Raw genomic sequence first — 17,590 nt, 5'->3', positions numbered from 1 at the left:
TAGGAAAAGAACTTCACTACATGAGGTACATTGAATTGTTGATTAATATTTTGAGATGGTGTACTATACATTGACTATATATTGAAATTTCTTTGGCAACTGTTTGCCCTTATCTTTAATGCCAAGAACCAGAAACATTACATCACTGCACAAATTGTGAATCATATCACAATGATACACATTTTATTAAGCTAAACCTTCCTTTATTTCAAGGCCTTATGAATATTGCATGACTTATACTGTTTACACCAAACAGGAAAACAAGAGACACAACAAAAAAAACATATTCTAAATGTAATCCATATGGTGTCCCGTAAAGTGAAATTATGGATTAATGTCTAAATCCACTGCAGTGCATGTGAGTGTGATAGAGACTTCTAAATCAACTCTCCCATTTATTTTCAGTACATAACTATTTGGCAAACCTATCTAAAATGTGTGATAAAGAGTGATCTGTCTCCTCCTGATGCTGGGCCATGGAGGACAGATTGGTTATGACATGATTAATTGACAGTAACTTCCAATACCTGACAGCTGGATTTTAAAGTAGATTTTAAAAAGAGGTCAGTGGTAAGTCCTTTAAGTGTGTATGGTCCAAAAAAATGAATCTTTGTGATCTCAGAAAAAAACTGTTTTTTCCAAAGTTTAGAGCCAGTCTACTGGAGTGTGATATGTCCCAGGCAGATACGAAGAGAGCAGGAATTGTCTTCCATAAACTTAGGAATGCAGGCTATTTGCACTATGATTTAAAAGAGTGTTTTCATATGTGAGTCAGACGACAATCAACCACAAATTAAAGTATTTAAAAAGCTCCACATGTTCTTATGTATTGTACTTCAGTGCGAAAGACAGTTCATCATTCACACCATGTGCCCTCTGTGGATCATGAGGAGTTTATTTGTTCAGTTCTGGTTTTGTGGTCGTGTTTGGTGAATGAGGGTGTTTACTTTTCACTGACTTGGTTATTTATGAGGATTTGAAATGTGATTTTCCCATTTGCTCCTTTCATCTTGGGTGTTTTTAAAGGAAAAGACCACATGCCATTTAAAATATGGTGTTTCTATAACAATCTACTGAAATAAGAGTGTTTTTGTTCTATATGAACTTCACCATTACGAGGTTAATTATACTATACCTTAGAATGCAGTTTCTGGTCACAGCTGTGAGACATGTCAACATAAAGTCGACCATTTCACAAGGTGAATAAACAAAACCTGTTTTTACACTACATGGGGTATTAGAATGGCCAGTCCTTGGCCACCTTAAAGAAACAGCAAATCTTTAAAGAATCAAATGATGTGCATATTAACCCATAGATCACCTTCCAAGGGACTCACAAGTTAAGTTATATAGTAGTTCCTGGAAGCAGATCAAGCATATCACAATACCTCTTATTTTTTATCTGTCAAATTGCTAACATCTTAATAGACCATCAGCAAGGTTTTATATAGTCTGTAAACTCTGCCCAAACCACATGGAGCATTTAACAAAAGCTGCTTTGTTTAACCAGCAGTTCCTACCTCAGTATTTTCCAGGTTTCTGTTCATCACCAGGGCTTTCTGTCTCCACACCAGGAGCCAATGGGAGGCCAGATCTGTCCAGTCACTCCATAAATCAATGTCTCTACTTAAAGATTCCTTCTTAGATACTTAAGCACAAATATTTAGCTATTTTTTATGTGTTCTGCCTATACATTCTATACACCTCTGACCACAAAGCCCCTTATTTTGCATGTGTGATAATACTGGTCTAGTTCTTAACATAAGTCTGCCTGATTTTTGAGGTTGATGGATGTTTAGAGATTTTTTTTTATCTCAGTTAGTGCTACCAGTTGTTTAACTTGAGAAAAAAACCTGCTATTTACATAAGTAGCTAATTAAATACATTAATTTGCATTCTATTTTTCTGGATTTGCAAACAGTTTAGATGGAAATCCACCTAACACATTTGATTCAAAAAACGTCCGACTTCATATAGCAGGAAAGGCAGAGGTGGAAACAATTAACACTCAGTCACTTCCATTCAAATTCATTTATGTCAATGAGTCAACATGCACTATACTGGAGCAGAACGAAATGTGAAGTTAATGTTAATTATTATATATGGGCTAATTCTCTTTGTGATGAATGTCTGGGATGAATAATGGCTAACAACCTAAAAAGAGGAAGCTTAGAGCTAAGTGAGAAAAGTGAAAAGAAAAATAAAGTCAGAGGAGAACCAGGGAAAGGTGAGACATTTTTTGGTCTGTGGTATGAAGTCCATACTTAAACTAGAGACACCAGCATCCTAAACATGGAAATAGAGGTAATGGGAGGTAATAATTTCAGTCAGCACTTCTCTGTTAGCCCAGAGGGTCTGTCTTATGTCTTCGAAGCTGCAAACTTGGCAAAAAGTAAAATCCTGAGCAGAATGTGATAGATCACTCACTTCCTTTTTGCTGCAGTCCAGATCTGTAGGTGAGAAAACCTTTCAAAATGGATTTTTCCATTACACAGACTTGTGGATACATTCATGCACTTTCTCATACAGTAGTTCATCATCTCATTCAATACCTGTGGCGAAGCTGGAACTTCACACCAGGATTATAGAATCCACACCTCTACCACAAGTAAGCCAGATTCATCTTTGCACCTCTCTTCCAAGCAGGATCTGTCATGCTATGATGGCGGGTCCACATTTCTGGGGGCTTGTATTCTCAGGACTATTTCTGATAATCTTTCAGTTTGACCACAAGCTTATACGCTGGCTATTATAATAAGTGAAGGGAAACTATGCAAGTATCAGATGGCATCTTGCTCCAGCATTTAAAGTTCTGCAGGGGTTGTGCTTCAGTAGGGGTTCTCCAATCTGATTGGGTGCAGATGTGGTGCCTAGAAAATAACCAGATGGATTGCTGGAGCCCAATGCTGGATGCCTCATGCAGAAACCCCAAACTAAAAACATCAAAGCAGTTCGAATTTATTGTGTCCCAAAGGTGGGGGAATAGATTAAATGAGCTAGCTCACCCAATTAGGAAGCATAAACAACATGGTACTGCTACTTTACAGCAGAGGTTGATGGTTCTGTTTGACAGGTTTAGCTTTTCCAGGAATCTTTTCAAGTAGAGTGGGGGTTGTCAGTATTGGACCTTAAGGGTAAGAAACTTCTAGCAGCAAATTCAAAAGAATTCCAATTCCAATTTTTTTATTTTATTTATACTTGTGTATTTTCACAGAAGTGGTGATACTTCTGTTTTTCTCCAAATAAACTGGTTTCCCCTATTCTTCTGAACTTTCACTGTTTCCAGTATAAGAACACAAAGGGCCAAGTTGGAGGGCTGTTACGAGTCATGCTCGCAAATTACATTCTGCTACTCAGACACATCCACAGCGTTTCCTCTGTGCTTCTGGAAATAAAGTTGAATTTATCACTCTGTAGTAAAGCCAATGTGTAATTTAGATGCAATCTGGATGAGTTGTACAACAGTGGAGGAAACACTAAACACTTATATATAAAATACAATATGAGGAGGACAACAGCAGAAGTAATCCTACATCTGGCCTGCTCTGTATAAACCCCTTCTCCAGTACATATGCGTTATCTTCACGTTGAGGTATTATTATTGGGATTTCAGACCCAAAAAAGTCATGCCACCACGTACCCGGATTGTGGCTTACTGACAGATGACCAATAGATGGCATCATCAGTTATGATCATCATACTGTATGTTCTGTAATTGTAAATACTGTAACATGGAGGTGAAATATGAAATATATTTTTAGAATTAAAATCCTGCTGTGTCCAAGAGACACGGACAGAGGCATAAAGGGTGTTAAACTTATAAACAGACTCACAGATGTAGTTTTACACCAAGAGCTGTGGTTAAGTCGTTTTACATGAGATCATTTAGACCAGCTGCAGTGCTGTGTCTGCCTTACATAAATGTCTTTTACTGCACCTAGCAACCTCAGATACCACAATGACATCACAGGCAAAACAGACCCTTGTTAAAGCTCTGAGTTCACTGGTTACTACTCAAGTCATGTTCCCTACTTGGATAATAAAAGCTGCTCTAAACATCCCCTAAAACAGCTTTTGTATCACAACACTACTTCGTCATATATATAAGTGTCCATAGTAGGCAAGGACTTTGTTGAGTTTGTCTCCCATAACCTGATGGACACATAGGAGACATCAGTCTTATTTTGAGTTTTGTAGAATGTAAAGTACTTTAAGGTTTGAGCCTTAGTTTCAACACAGATAATGGGTGTTTTTTTTTCAAAGGTTTACATCTGATGTCTTCTGTCATACTTCGTACATGACATTGACCTTTTTCCACATGTATTCTCCACCACTGTTAACATGTGAAGGTAACACTTTCTGCCCTGTCCCTTGGCCGATCTGCTAACCTCTGTGTCCACACAGGACACTGTGAGCACACAGAGGCACCCTGTCAAATATGCCTGGTATCCCACACGGTCCAGTCTTTCAAAGAGAGCCGTTGTCTGCCTTTTATTTTTTTTCAAATTCTCAAAGCTCAAAGCTTTGCACCCTGCTTTCTCCGGCAGGATGTGGCCAGGTGACTGCCATTGTATTCATAACCTTGTTCACACAACACGTGATCTGATCCTAACCTGAGGCTCTCCATGCATCTTCCAGTATTGTATTATATTGTAATTACTATCAAAATCAATACTATTGATTGTCTTGACAGTTGTAACTTGTTTTCTGGATGTTTGTTACAGTAAAGCAACACTTATGTCCTTAAATAACACCAATGTTCCCTTTAAATTTATTTTGAGATCAATATAAATTTTTAAACTTAAAGGACAGACAAGGAAAAACTAACAAAAATCAATATGATCAATAAACCATTACTCTTCATCATCCTAGATGGGCCACATATGAGATGTATCCAATGTATGATTATTTACAGCTTATACCTGGGACATTAACTTTTAGACCTTGTAGGTTAGTTCCCATGTTGTCACCATGGGTGTCAGTGTGCTTAGAGATGTACATGCATGCATACGTAGAGTAAAAGCATACAGTGCAACATTGTTTATGCAGTATATGATTTACAAACAGAAGTCACCATACTGTAGGTGATGCTACTGTAAACCTGTACTGACTATAGAAACAGACTGCTATAGCAACTCTAAAGAAAGTTTGTGTAAATTCATTTTACATGGATGGACGAAGACATTGGCGCATCTGTCTTCATTTCTTTTCTCAGCCTCAAGGTGAAGAAAAGGCCCCATGAATTGTGAAATATTACTGTGTAAGTCCAGATGGATCCATCTGTGAAAGGATCGGTTGTGTAAGCCAGGTAGTGTTTAGTAGGTCATTCACTAATGCATTTACCAGATCCAAGAGATGAGAGATTTGTTGCAATACCCAAACAAAAGAAGTTGCTAGGACCAAGTCTCTGTGAGCAACAAACTGGAGCTCAGGATGGAATCAACAACATCATTCACTAGTATAAACTCAAAGCCCAGGAGCAAATTGGATTTATGTGTATGTGTGTGTGCATCAATATGTGTGTGTGTGTGTGTGTGTGTGTGTGTGTGTGTGTGTGTGTATAGTGAGGACATTTTGGCCTGTAATCAGTTTTAGGGTCAGTGTAGGGTTAGGTTAAGTTTAAACTAATGTAAAATCAGTATCAGTAAGGCAAACAAATGTGTTTGTGTGAATGCGTGTCAATCCACCCATACAGGGCACGTGGGACTCATGAGAAATGAAGGAACGCTCAAGTCAGTGGTTACCAATGTAGCCCACAAACCTTTTAAAGAAATAATACTTGCAGCTATGGTAGAACAAGTTGACCAATTCAGTCATTTCTATCATAAACCTGTAAAGATCCTTCACACCTGAATAGTGCTTGACAGCAAATGTGGTTTCATTCTCAATAAAAGCTAGAATCACTGTAGGACACTATCTTTTAGTTATACCCCTAAGCCCTTCACCTCCATATGGGCTGCTTTCGATTTGTTTGTGCAGATAACCATATGTGTGGCAGACCCACTGCAGCCTACACTGAAAACCACACCAGCAGCACTAGCTAAAGAAACCATACATACCATACGTCAAAACAACGCGTGGCCCACACATTTCCACTATGTTAGGAGGAGCTAATTTGAAAAACTGCCAAAGGAAATGTATACACACAAACATGCATATGTAAAACCAAAGACAGTTGCAAACAAACCACAAGCTAAGACCACCCTGAATGTTTTTTTCCTCTCTCTATGCAGTCAGAATGGTTTACCTGGGCAAATAGATCAACAGCTAACTGCTTGTAAGGGTCAGAAATGACAGTTCAGTCCAGTCTTTAGACCATAGCCACTACGTCTCTGTATCTGTTATTGGCTCGATGTTTGGTCTCAAACACTAACGTTCTTTTCTGTCACCTCTTCCCTAACCTCATATTTAGTGCTGTGATAAAAGTCAGGCTAGATAAAGACAGGCTATTTTTGCTCATTGTTGGTCTGCTAAAGGCAATGCCCCATGTAAAGAGAGGAGATGAAGTTTTTCTCCCTCCACTCTCCAGCCTTATTATCACTACAGGGCAGAAAGTGTTTATCTTGGCAAACTTTAGCTGTGCAATAATAGGTCTGCATACTGGGAACTGGAGGAAAGTGAGAGTAGTGATTTTAGATCAAGGGGTGATGTGGGAGGTGAGAATAGCAGTGCACCTACAGAGAGGTAAAACTATGTGTGTTGGGTGTGTGTGTGTGTGGGTGGAGTGTGGTTGGGTTGGGGGGGGGGGGGCTGGTAAGGCTCAGAAAGGTTTAAATGGAAATTCACTCAAGTCTTGTGTTACGTCCTTTTTATTTCCTTTCCTCATTCCCTCTTTCCTGTCTGTCTGGGAGGGAGCTGACGAGGATTACTGTGTGTGAACTGTGTGCAGCTTTGCCTCTGTTTGTGTGCATGTCTGCAACTGTGCATTCACACACTATTTGCCTATGCCTGTGTGTGAATGACTTATGTAAATTTAACCAATGCAAGAGGTAGAATTACACAGTGACCCTTGTGGCAGAGCTGAGTTTAGTGATTGATTACCAAAATAAAAGCATAGATAATTTTAATAAAGAGATTGGTTGTTTGGCTGTCTCATGTCAGGTTAAACCACAGACATTTATCAACCAATCACAGCAAAGGAAATGAAGCAAAATAGAAAAAAGTTCACGAGAAAGGCACAGATAAACTAGTGTGAAACTGAAAAACAACAAGTGTAGCTGTTCAGCCCCTCCAGGAGACTGCTTAATGTAGTCCTGATCAGACCCAGATGTACAAAGATCACAGCTGTAGGAAACATGGCTGCATATAAATCCAAAAGTTTGAGATATTGGCTTCATGTATAGTAAATATGACTGTGCACACACACACACACGTTCACAAACCTACATGCACACACATTTAGATAAGCATTTATTTAGGAAGTGAATGATGCTGACTATACTAATCTTGACCCAGACACAGGATGTTGCATCCTTGCCATGAGAGCTGTTGGCACTGAGGAGAATGAAGGGCAGAAGACATCAGGGTCATGTGATGAGGAGTGAAGTTTGGTGTCAGAATATTTCACAGTGGCCTGCAGTTGAAAATTAACCAGCTGGTTAACATTTTCACATTTACAGAAATACTGGAGTTACAACACCAGACTATGACAGGGCAGACAGAGAGCCACTCACATTCACAATTTTGAGTCACCAACTGGTCAAATTCATATCTGTATGTTTTTGGACTGTGGGAGGAAGCTGCTTTACCTGGATAAAACCCACTCAGACATGGGCAGAACATGCAAACTTCCCAGAGAAACGTCCCACATCAATAATATTTGATGTGAGGTGACAGTGCTAACCACCAATGTTCCGCCCTCTGTGTAGGGTCACAAAAACATTTATTATAATATTCTGACTATGACTATGTACTACAGTACAGCAGCATTTAACAGTCAGGTATGACGCTGTGAATAATCAAACATTTTCAGTGCCTTATTTATATTCAGTTAAAGTACAAATTCTGTTTTACTTGAGCAACCTTGGACTGATAAACATATAAACATATTGGTTTAGGGAAGTTTCTTCATGGTCTGTCTGTGTGAAAGGGAGGTTGGAGGGTGAAACCACATAAATGAGCACAAATGCCTATTTCGCAACATTAACTGTGGCTCAGAAAAAAACGTTTAGGGAAGCATAACATCAGAAGTGTTTCTCAGTTCCATCATGAAACAGAAAATATCACTGCCCAGGGGTGTCCAACATGTGTTTGCTTTGAATCAGTCCCTCACTTTACAGTTAAGCCAAATTACAGGTTAGTAGGACCTTCAGTAACGCTGGAGCAGAGGAAATTACACAATAATGGTTATCCTAGGAGAAAAAAAGTAGTGAACAAAAGTAGAACATGTGCACACACACACACACGCACACACACATATAATAACATGTGCAACAATAGTTCAGAAGATGATGATGACCATGGTGTTATATGCCACAACTGTATGCCTTTACAGTGCCTTTTCTGCTTATGTAACATGTTTGTGTTAAATCATTTCCCCTGTGAACTGACATTCCCCTATCGAGTATATTTAAACATGTAATCTGTAACCTATCCACATGACAGGAAGGAGAAAGGAGAAGGCAATGAGAAAACTCTTCCTGTTACTTATGTCTCACCAAATCACACACACACACACACATCTACACAGCCACATGGGCAGTGTCAGACCACATTTGCACAGAATACTGAATCAAGAGGCACTGAACTGCACTGAGACGCACTGCAGCAAAATTAATTAAGAGGTTAGTTAAAAATTATTCGACAGTCGAAATATTTGAATTTACTTTCATTTTAGACTCACTGCTTATTTTGCTTAAAGCGCTTCACATGAAGACATGAAAGTCAGATATAATTGTGTGAGATAATTTTGTGTTTCTGTTTTTCTTTTGTAAGGGAACTTATATAATGACTCCTCTTTTTATAAAAATTTAACTCTCTAGGAATGTCACACTTTATTGAAGCGATACCGATATTCTCCTGTTGTTTTTGTTTTATTTTTGTTTTTTTGTTTGTTTTTTTAGACAATACTCATGGAGAGAAGCACAACTCTCTCCTTGCTCCCTGGCAATCACAGCCACATCAACAGCACCTGCTCTCGTGACAATGTTTTGAAAACGGTGCTTTTTCCTGTTCTCTACTCCTTAATCTTCCTGCTGGGTCTGGTGCTCAACGCCGTGGCAGTGCGGGTGTTTTTTCGCATCCCCTCTCGGTCTCACTTCATAATTTACCTGAAGAATATTGTGGTTGCGGATGTCATCATGACCTTCACGTTCCCCTTCAAGGTTTGTTTTTTAATTGGAGCAATTTACTTGGGTGCTCTATAAATATAAGAAGCTAAATGGGACATTCATTAGAAGCTATGGGTTGTTAAGTGAAAAATCTCTCCTGAGTGTACATTTTAAAGGGCTATGAATTTAACAATTTGTAATAAGCCACTAGCAAAACTTCTCAAGTTATCTGCAGTTAATAAGTAAATGAAAGTGCCACTAATCTATCAGTCTGCAGCTGTAAAGGGTAATAAACAGTGTCCTGTTAGAGGAGGAAGAAGGAGGAGGAGGATCAAATTTTTTAGAACTTGGCAACCCAAATGTTCTAATTGGATTACAAATGGGTTAACAGCATTAGTGAATTGCTTAATAAACATTAATTTAATATAGTGTAGCCCTTACAAAGATAATTTATTTTAAAGTGCTACCATTTATTTACAAATAAATAATGGGACAAAAAAATTGAAATGAGTAACAGTAAAATTATGTATCTGCAGGTGTTGTCAGACTCCAACATGGCATCCACTGGGCTGCGTGTATTTGTGTGTCGTGTTTCCTCAGTGCTCTTCTACCTCACCATGTATGTCAGTATCCTCTTCTTCGGCCTCATCAGCATCGATCGCTGCAGGAAGACCCTCAAGCCTTTCAGGGGGACTAATGCAGCCCGCCTGGCCCGTCGCAAATTCCTTTCCGGAGCCATTTGGACCTTTCTGCTCATTCTCTGTCTGCCCAATGTGATCTTGACTTCTAAAACCCCAACTTCTAAATACTTCAAGTGCAGCAACCTGAAGACAGAGGCCGGGCTGTACTGGCATGAGGTGGTAAATCATGTCTGTCAAGTCATTTTCTGGGGCAACCTGGTGACTGTGATAGTGTGTTACACCCTAATAACCAAAGAGCTGTACAGATCCTATGCCCGCACCAAGTCCCACACTGGCGGAGCAACAATATGTCGTGCACCAAGCAGGGCAACAGTTCAGAAATCCAACCAGGGCAAAAGAAAAATGAACGCAAACGTGTTTCTGGTTCTGGCAGTGTTCTTCGTGTGCTTTGTGCCATTTCATTTTGCCCGTGTGCCGTACACCATGAGCCAGACCCGAGGGGTTCTCTTTGACTGTAAACTCAAGCTCTTCTTCTTTCAGCTGAAGGAGAGTACACTCTTCCTCTCATCCCTAAACTCTGTTCTAGACCCTCTCATCTACTTTTTTCTCTGTAAATCCTTCAGGACCACTCTGTTCAAGACTCTGCAGCTGCCTTCTGGTACCTGCAGCTGGCTGACAGGGAGAGGGTCAGATTCAGATTCAGGAAGCACTCATCTGAGAAACTCTGTCTGTACATAAATCCACTGCATAGAGACTGGACAAAGAATTTTATAATTTGGCACCTGAGTGTACTTATTCTGTCGCTGGACTCTTTAGCAGTTGATGATCATGTCCTGCTCTGGATCAAATTCAAGTTCAACTTTGTGACTAAGCATTCGAGGACATACAGTAATCAACATGATGACTGGCACTGCAGTGTGATCTAAAGACAGAAATTAAATGCAATGACATATGTGAATATTCATGTTCATCAAAAATATCATGCCTTTCTAAACATGCAGGTTTAAGATTGTGACTAACAGATAGGAGTTCAAGCAAATAAATAATAGACACTTATAGGTACTTATTGTTTTTCTTTCTGTTCTCTATTCCAGAAAATAACAAGTTTCTCTTCTTAACCTTTAAAAGCAGAAATCCAATGGCTTCATTTTAAAAGTGAAAAAAAAAAAAAACACATTTTAAGGAAATTCACAGTAATCCTTTAAAGTAGCTGTTAAATAAACCATAATTGTCATTATTTCCTGTTATTGCCCACTGCAATGTCTTATTGTTGCATGTGCGTGAAAGAGCTACTGTTTGTGTACGCACTGAATGATTACTGGGGATAATTAAACCATAAAGTTCATGTGTTAAAATACTTGCTTTTATGTGATTTTTCTCTTTTTTTCAGTTGTGTTGCTAAGAATGATCTTCACCTATTGGGTCCATAGATATACAGTAATAGAGTAGATGGAAGGAATAACAGATAGTTGTCGAAAGAGGCTTTCCAGTTGTGTGGGTTGTGTTGTGTGACAGCTTTTTTTTTTTTTTTTATGATTATCGACTTGGCACTTTTCGTCTGACCAAAAATGAAACCTAATATTTCTTTGAGCTCTAATACACTATATGACTCACTTCTTTTACAGTATGCATTTACAATATGGTATTATATTTTTTTTTAAAAAGAAACACATTTTTGAGCTCTAATCACTGGCATTATTTGTCATATCTCAAAATTTAATTTACCATTAATCTGTTAAAGTCTTTCAGCACATTTGATAATTGGGAAATGATATACCCACAGAAATAAAGCAACATCGGTTTGTTGTCCAAAGACAGAAGTTTCATAGCAGTGGGTGTGAACAGCTCACTAGTCATGGATTTGCATCTCACTGGTTGAAGAGACTGATGCAAACTTGTTATTGATTCTGTGAAGGTGTTGCTCTCCCAGGATACACAGTGTAGGGGTGAAGGAGCTAACGTTCTTGGTGAGTGGCTTGATATTATTTTTTATGGCTTTGTGAAAAAATCAATTGGTTCAGCAGATTAGAATCAGTCACTGTAAGAAACAAACTGATATTACTTGCTTAGTCGAAATAGTAGGCTCTGTGATTAGGCTGATTCTGTGCAAGTCTGTGACTAAAAAGAAGAACCAAGCCTGGCCTATAGACTTTCTTACAGCATGAGTTGCGCTCTATTTGCTGATGTGATATTAATAGCAAAATTGTAATTTAAAAAATGTAATAGTGCTAAAATCAAAGTTTATTGCTCAGTTACTCAGTTACTACTCTACTTAAAATCACTTTATCACACAGGTGCTTATTTTTCCTCCAGTCACTCTTTATAGCAGGTGGTTATTGCTCTCACAGCCCATTTTCTATATATTCACTCTAAATGCAACTGCACACATGGACTGTGAATGTGGAACATTTTAGGGATATTTAAACATTATGGTAAATACACTGATGTAATGTGAATCCAAATTAAACACTTTAAATGAAGCGATTTAAAGAAGCTTTGCAGCAACCAAGAATTTGTGTTTCAATATTTTGAAGATGTTTCTAAAATCTGGTAGGTGTGATGATTTTAGTGTGTTCATCTGAGATAAACTGATATAATCCAGTTTTCAGTATGGAGAACACAATAGTCGCATGACTGCAAGTCATTCACTATCAAATGTGTCATATTCAGCATCCAGGATGCATTCAAATGCTCTGGTGAATCATTCAACCAAATTGTAAACATATGTATTTTAAATTAACGATAAATGCAAATCAGATTCAGTTGCACAAAAATCGAAGATTTGAGCTCAGTTCAGGATTAGAAAGTAAATGTTTTGATGAAAACCAGAATAAAACCAAAGCTGTCTCTTTAACGCATGTATTTATTTCAATTCCAGATGTCATGATGCTGCCCGAACACAGTCCACACTTCTCTGACTGTGCCTCTTACAGCTTATATTTGATTGTCCCCTACCTCTACTTCCTCCTGTTCCCAATTGCGTTACTGCTCAATGGGGCAGCAGTGTGTGTCTCTATACACCTACGCTCCACCTCTACCTTCATCGTGTATCTTAAAAACCTGGTGTTTTCTGACCTGCTCATGACGCTGATGCTCCCGCTGATGGCAACTGGCATGCTCCCTGGAACAGAAGAGGCGATCAAGGCATTCTCCTGCCGTTACTTCAATGTCATTTTCTACTGCTCTTTGTACACAAGCATTGCATTAATGGGTCTTATCAGCCTGGACCGATTCTTCAAAATTGTTAGACCATGTGGAAAGGTGTTAGGTCAAAATGTGGTATTCAGCACCACAATGTCCACCTTGGTTTGGGTGGTGCTATTTGGTGGCACAGCTGTCCCAACAGTAATTCTAACTAACCAGGAACCTGTCAACATAACAGGAGATTTCTGTATGTCCCTGAAAAGTCCGGCTGGTGTGACTCTTCATAAGTGTGTGGTTTTGTTTATGGAGAATCTTTTCTGGCTTGTTAGCATACTGATTTTTTTTTGTTACGTCTGCATTACCCTGAAAGTCCTGCAGTCCTTCAGAAACTCCAGGAGCAACAACAGCAACGGAAAGAAGAAAACCAAACTGAGAGTCTTCTTGATCCTCCTGGTGTTTTCTGTGTGTTTTGTGCCTCTTCACATGATACGCATTCCTTTCACATTATATAAAAGCCATGACATTGACGTCTGCACTCAAACGTGGCTGGTGATTGTCTATAGATTACTATTATGGATTTCTACCATCAATACCTGCCTGGACCCTTTTCTATACATCTACCTGTGTAGAGAGTATAGAGACAAACTGTTTGACATGATGAAAGCTAGAGGGATCTGTGTTTGGTTGTATTCAGGTGAAAATGTGGATGCTTCACACTAGAAACCAAAAAATGTTCATCTTTAAGAAGTTAAACGAAGTTATTTAAGAAGATGCGTTATTCACGAATTAATGTATCATGAAATAACAAATAGACTCAGGAGTATTAGAAAATGTTGATCTTTAAATCTGATGTTGTTCTGCCCTCTAGTGATCAAATGAAGAAACCTCCACTGAAACATGATAGAAAATGATAAAGAACAATAACAATTTTGTTCAATCCATTGCAAAAATATGAAATTATTATTCTGTTCTGAATTATATCAGTCCAACCATATAAACAAATTCAAATTCCAATGTTAAATCTCAGTGATCATGTTTTAGTGTGTCTTCTATACATTGTGCCATATATGTGTGTATAGATATAAATACAGATGTTTCGGTACAGTAATGACATTCTGTCTTTCACAACATTTAGTTTAATCCCATTCAATCTCATTATTGTGAGACCTGCATGTACAGCAATAAATATGGGTCTGAAGTCATCTTCACTTTTGTTTTTCTGTGGGTTACTTCAGAGTCCTGCCATTAGCCAGCTGTCTTGGTTGTGATGTAACACAGTTGTGTCCCATTAGTTTTCAAGGGGGAATTAATCTGAACAGTATAATAAAACATAATATAGGAGAAATTAGGGGTTATCCTCTTCATCATTATTACAAATTTAATAACTTCTACTGAAATGAGCATTTGCCAAATGTTCATTCATTTTTTTAATGAATTTCTTATATTCTTTTTTATGGTCTCATGAAATGATTTCATTATCTTTAATTACTCTCTAAGTAATAAAATATTTGTATATGCAACAATGTCCTCCTCAGTGCCAAACAATAAAATTAAAAATTAAAATTAAATACCAGTGCCACCACTTTATTAGTCACCGCAATACTCTACACTACACTGCGACGATAATTTCTACCACTATTAGCCTGTTCCAAATACTTTTAATTAAGTTTACTGGAAATTGAACTGAAAGGCTCATTGGTAGAATACATTTTCTTGTCAGTTATTGACCTTGCTTTTGTTTTAGCAGACAATAAGCTCCAGTGTAGATTGTCACAGTTTTAGTTGGCTTTAGCAGCTGAGTTTACACTTTGGTCAAATAATGCCGTTGCACCAGTTTCTGCAGAATCAAGTGACGCAAATGTTATCCAAGCAGCAGACAACAACAAACAAACAAATTGCGCAAATAGACAGTAAGAGAGTCTGATTAGTTGTTTTGGATTAATGGATACTAGAGGAAAGTGTCTGCATCAAACAACACAAACCACGCAGTGACAGTCAGTGTGGAAAAACATGTTGTGTGTATAGTCTTCCAAATGATGCGCAGAGCAAAGTGTGTATGATTGTTAGGAACATTTACAAAGCTAATGACTCAGTAAATAATGATCATAGCATCACAAACAGCAGATTTCTGGTTCTGTAAACAATAAATGCTTGTGTTGATTAGCTCCATCTTAACAGTGAGCTAGAATTCTTGATGTCTGAGGTTCACCTGTAGGTCAAATGAAGCATGGGGGAGCCAGAATCCAAGCCTTTAGATGATGTTTTCACTGTGGCCTCAGAGTGTAACATCTGTCCTGCTTTTGGTTAAAGGCCATTATGTTTTTCCTATTTTTGCATGTCTCATCACAGCTGAAATGTTAATGTGTTTGCTAGGAAAATCAACAGTGTTTCTTAAACACCTAACACGTCAGTAGTATTGTCACACACGTCCATGTCGCACGCTGTGTTTGAGGAGAGTGGATCAAGTCATCAACTGTAAGTTATTAGCACATTGTATTTTTTTCGTGTGCCTTGTTTGTCTTCTGAAGAATTTTCTCAAAACTCTTAATATACTGTAACTCATTACAATACAATAAAATACAGCGCCTCGATAATGAGAGAGGTCAAAATGGTCACAGGTAGGGACAAAAAAAGTATATTGAAATAAACTACTGCCAGTGTACTACAGTACAAAGCTGAGAATTATGGTAAAGATGTGGTTTTAATAGGAGTAAAAAGAAAATTATAAGTTGTTTTACAAACTTAAGTAAGTGTTATTTTTATTTGAAAATAAAGTCTGTGGAATTTTTCATTAGTTGAATTTGTTACAGTACAGCTTCATTCACTATCCAGTACCTTGTTAAAGTCATGCCTTGATGAGGAAACCTACTATATAAGCATCCATTAATAACACTGAATGTTAAGAGTAGAATATTTGTGTAACTGTATAATAAAATTATTGCTTAAAAAGGACGTGTGTTTACAGTCTGTTTAGTAAAAAACACCATAAATGACCAGACGTGACGGATGATGGATGAATGGATGGATCCCCCTATTGACAGCAACCAGCAGAGTGAGTGGATACCTTAAAGAAGCCACACATCTGAACTTATAAAAGCCAAACACTAAGTTCCACATAACATACATACCATACACAGGCAAACAAATATACATACAGCATGTTACTGTATAATCATGTAGAAAAGTGTGTTTTAAAATGTGTTTTTCCTCAGGTGAAGTGGTGCCAATGAATCAGACATCTCATAATGGTTCCGAGTGCAACACTTTCATTTACAACCCAGACATCGTCCCAGTTCTCTCTTTTATAATGTTCCCCATAGCTTTGCTGCTAAATGGGGTTGCAGCCTGGGTGTTGCTGCATCTTAAATCCACCTCCACCTTTGTGGTGTACCTGAAAAATCTAGTGGTTGCTGACTTTATCATGACCTTGATCATCCCTATCAAAGCTGCAAGTGAAATGCAGGGTGCTTCAAAACAATTATTTTCACTTTCATGCCGTTATTTCAGCACCATTTTCTACAGTACAGAGTACACATCTATCACTTTGCTAGGCATTATCGGTCTGGACCGTTTCTTCAAGATCATGATACCCCAGACCAAGCTGTGTGGTCCGAATCTGATCTTTAGCAAGCTGTTATCAGGCTCAGTCTGGGTAATACTGTTTGGAGGCACAGCTTTACCAAACATCATTTTAAGTAACAAGTCTGTATCCAGCAATACAGAGATCACCACTTGTATGAAGTTGAAAGGGCAGGCCGGACTTGAACTCCATCGCATGATTGTGATTTACCTGAATGTCTTATTCTGGGTCATCAGTGTGGTTGTTGCAGTTTGCTACATTTGCATCGCAAACAAAGTAATCCATTCCTTTCGAAACTCCGGCAGCAAAAACAACCAGGGAAAGCAGAAGATCAAATTACGTGTTTTTCTGGTTGTCATTGTGTTTTTTGTGTCTTTCACACCGTATCACATTATCAGAGTCCCGTACACTTTTCAACAGGTCAGCTATTCTTCCAAAACCAGCTGCTCCTACGTAATGAGCAAGTTTGCCAAAGAATTCAGCCTCTGGCTTGCCACCACAAACATCTGCATGGACCCACTTCTCTATGTCTTTTTATGTCGAGAGTTCAAGGAGAAACTCGTGTCTATGATGCAAAATCTTTCCATCTCATTTAAGGTATCTTCAGCAAGCAACGCAGAAGCTGCTGCCACAGAGTAGACCCTGACAGAGGTGATAAAAATCATACACCATTCTGAAATGACTGTATTCTGTATTTCTGAATTTATCAACATCTTGTGGTTAACTACATTTTAAAAGAGAAAAAAAAAACACACACACTGAAGCTGTGCTGTTTTGTAGATTGTCAAAGTGTGGCTCTGAACAGCCTGAAGACCATTAACAGGAAATGCAAAAAAGAATGGATGAGATAAACAGTATGAGACGATGATGTTAATATGCTGATATGTTAACAAACCAGTTTTACAATACTAGAAAGAGAAGGCAAATAGGGTTCTAGGAGAGAGAGACTGCAAATG

General features: G+C 38.3%; 3 protein-coding genes across 3 annotated transcripts; all 3 read left to right on the top strand.

Moving 5' to 3' along the window:
- The first annotated feature begins 8,660 nt into the window (after nt 1–8,660).
- On the top strand, nt 8,661–10,966 carry LOC113125723 (P2Y purinoceptor 12-like). Its single transcript, XM_026299382.1, has 3 exons — nt 8,661–8,783; nt 9,063–9,323; nt 9,806–10,966. Exons 2-3 carry the CDS (start codon nt 9,072–9,074, stop codon nt 10,646–10,648), a joined length of 1,095 nt encoding a protein of 364 aa, XP_026155167.1. The 5' UTR covers nt 8,661–8,783; nt 9,063–9,071; the 3' UTR covers nt 10,649–10,966.
- A 530-nt stretch (nt 10,967–11,496) lies between these two features.
- Nucleotides 11,497–14,226, top strand: LOC113124236 (P2Y purinoceptor 13-like). The gene is made up of 2 exons (XM_026296780.1): nt 11,497–11,877; nt 12,789–14,226. The coding sequence occupies exon 2, from the start codon at nt 12,794–12,796 to the stop codon at nt 13,772–13,774; it is 981 nt and encodes a 326-aa protein (XP_026152565.1). The 5' UTR covers nt 11,497–11,877; nt 12,789–12,793; the 3' UTR covers nt 13,775–14,226.
- Nucleotides 14,227–16,063: 1,837 nt separating this feature from the next.
- On the top strand, nt 16,064–17,273 carry LOC113134257 (P2Y purinoceptor 13-like). Its single transcript, XM_026313526.1, has 2 exons — nt 16,064–16,106; nt 16,267–17,273. Exons 1-2 carry the CDS (start codon nt 16,064–16,066, stop codon nt 17,271–17,273), a joined length of 1,050 nt encoding a protein of 349 aa, XP_026169311.1.
- The last annotated feature ends 317 nt before the right edge of the window (nt 17,274–17,590 follow it).

The sequence above is a fragment of the Mastacembelus armatus genome, chromosome 13 (genome assembly GCF_900324485.2).
Source record: "Mastacembelus armatus chromosome 13, fMasArm1.2, whole genome shotgun sequence".
Lineage (NCBI taxonomy): Eukaryota > Metazoa > Chordata > Actinopteri > Synbranchiformes > Mastacembelidae > Mastacembelus > Mastacembelus armatus.
This window is presented reverse-complemented; position numbering and strand designations above follow the sequence as displayed.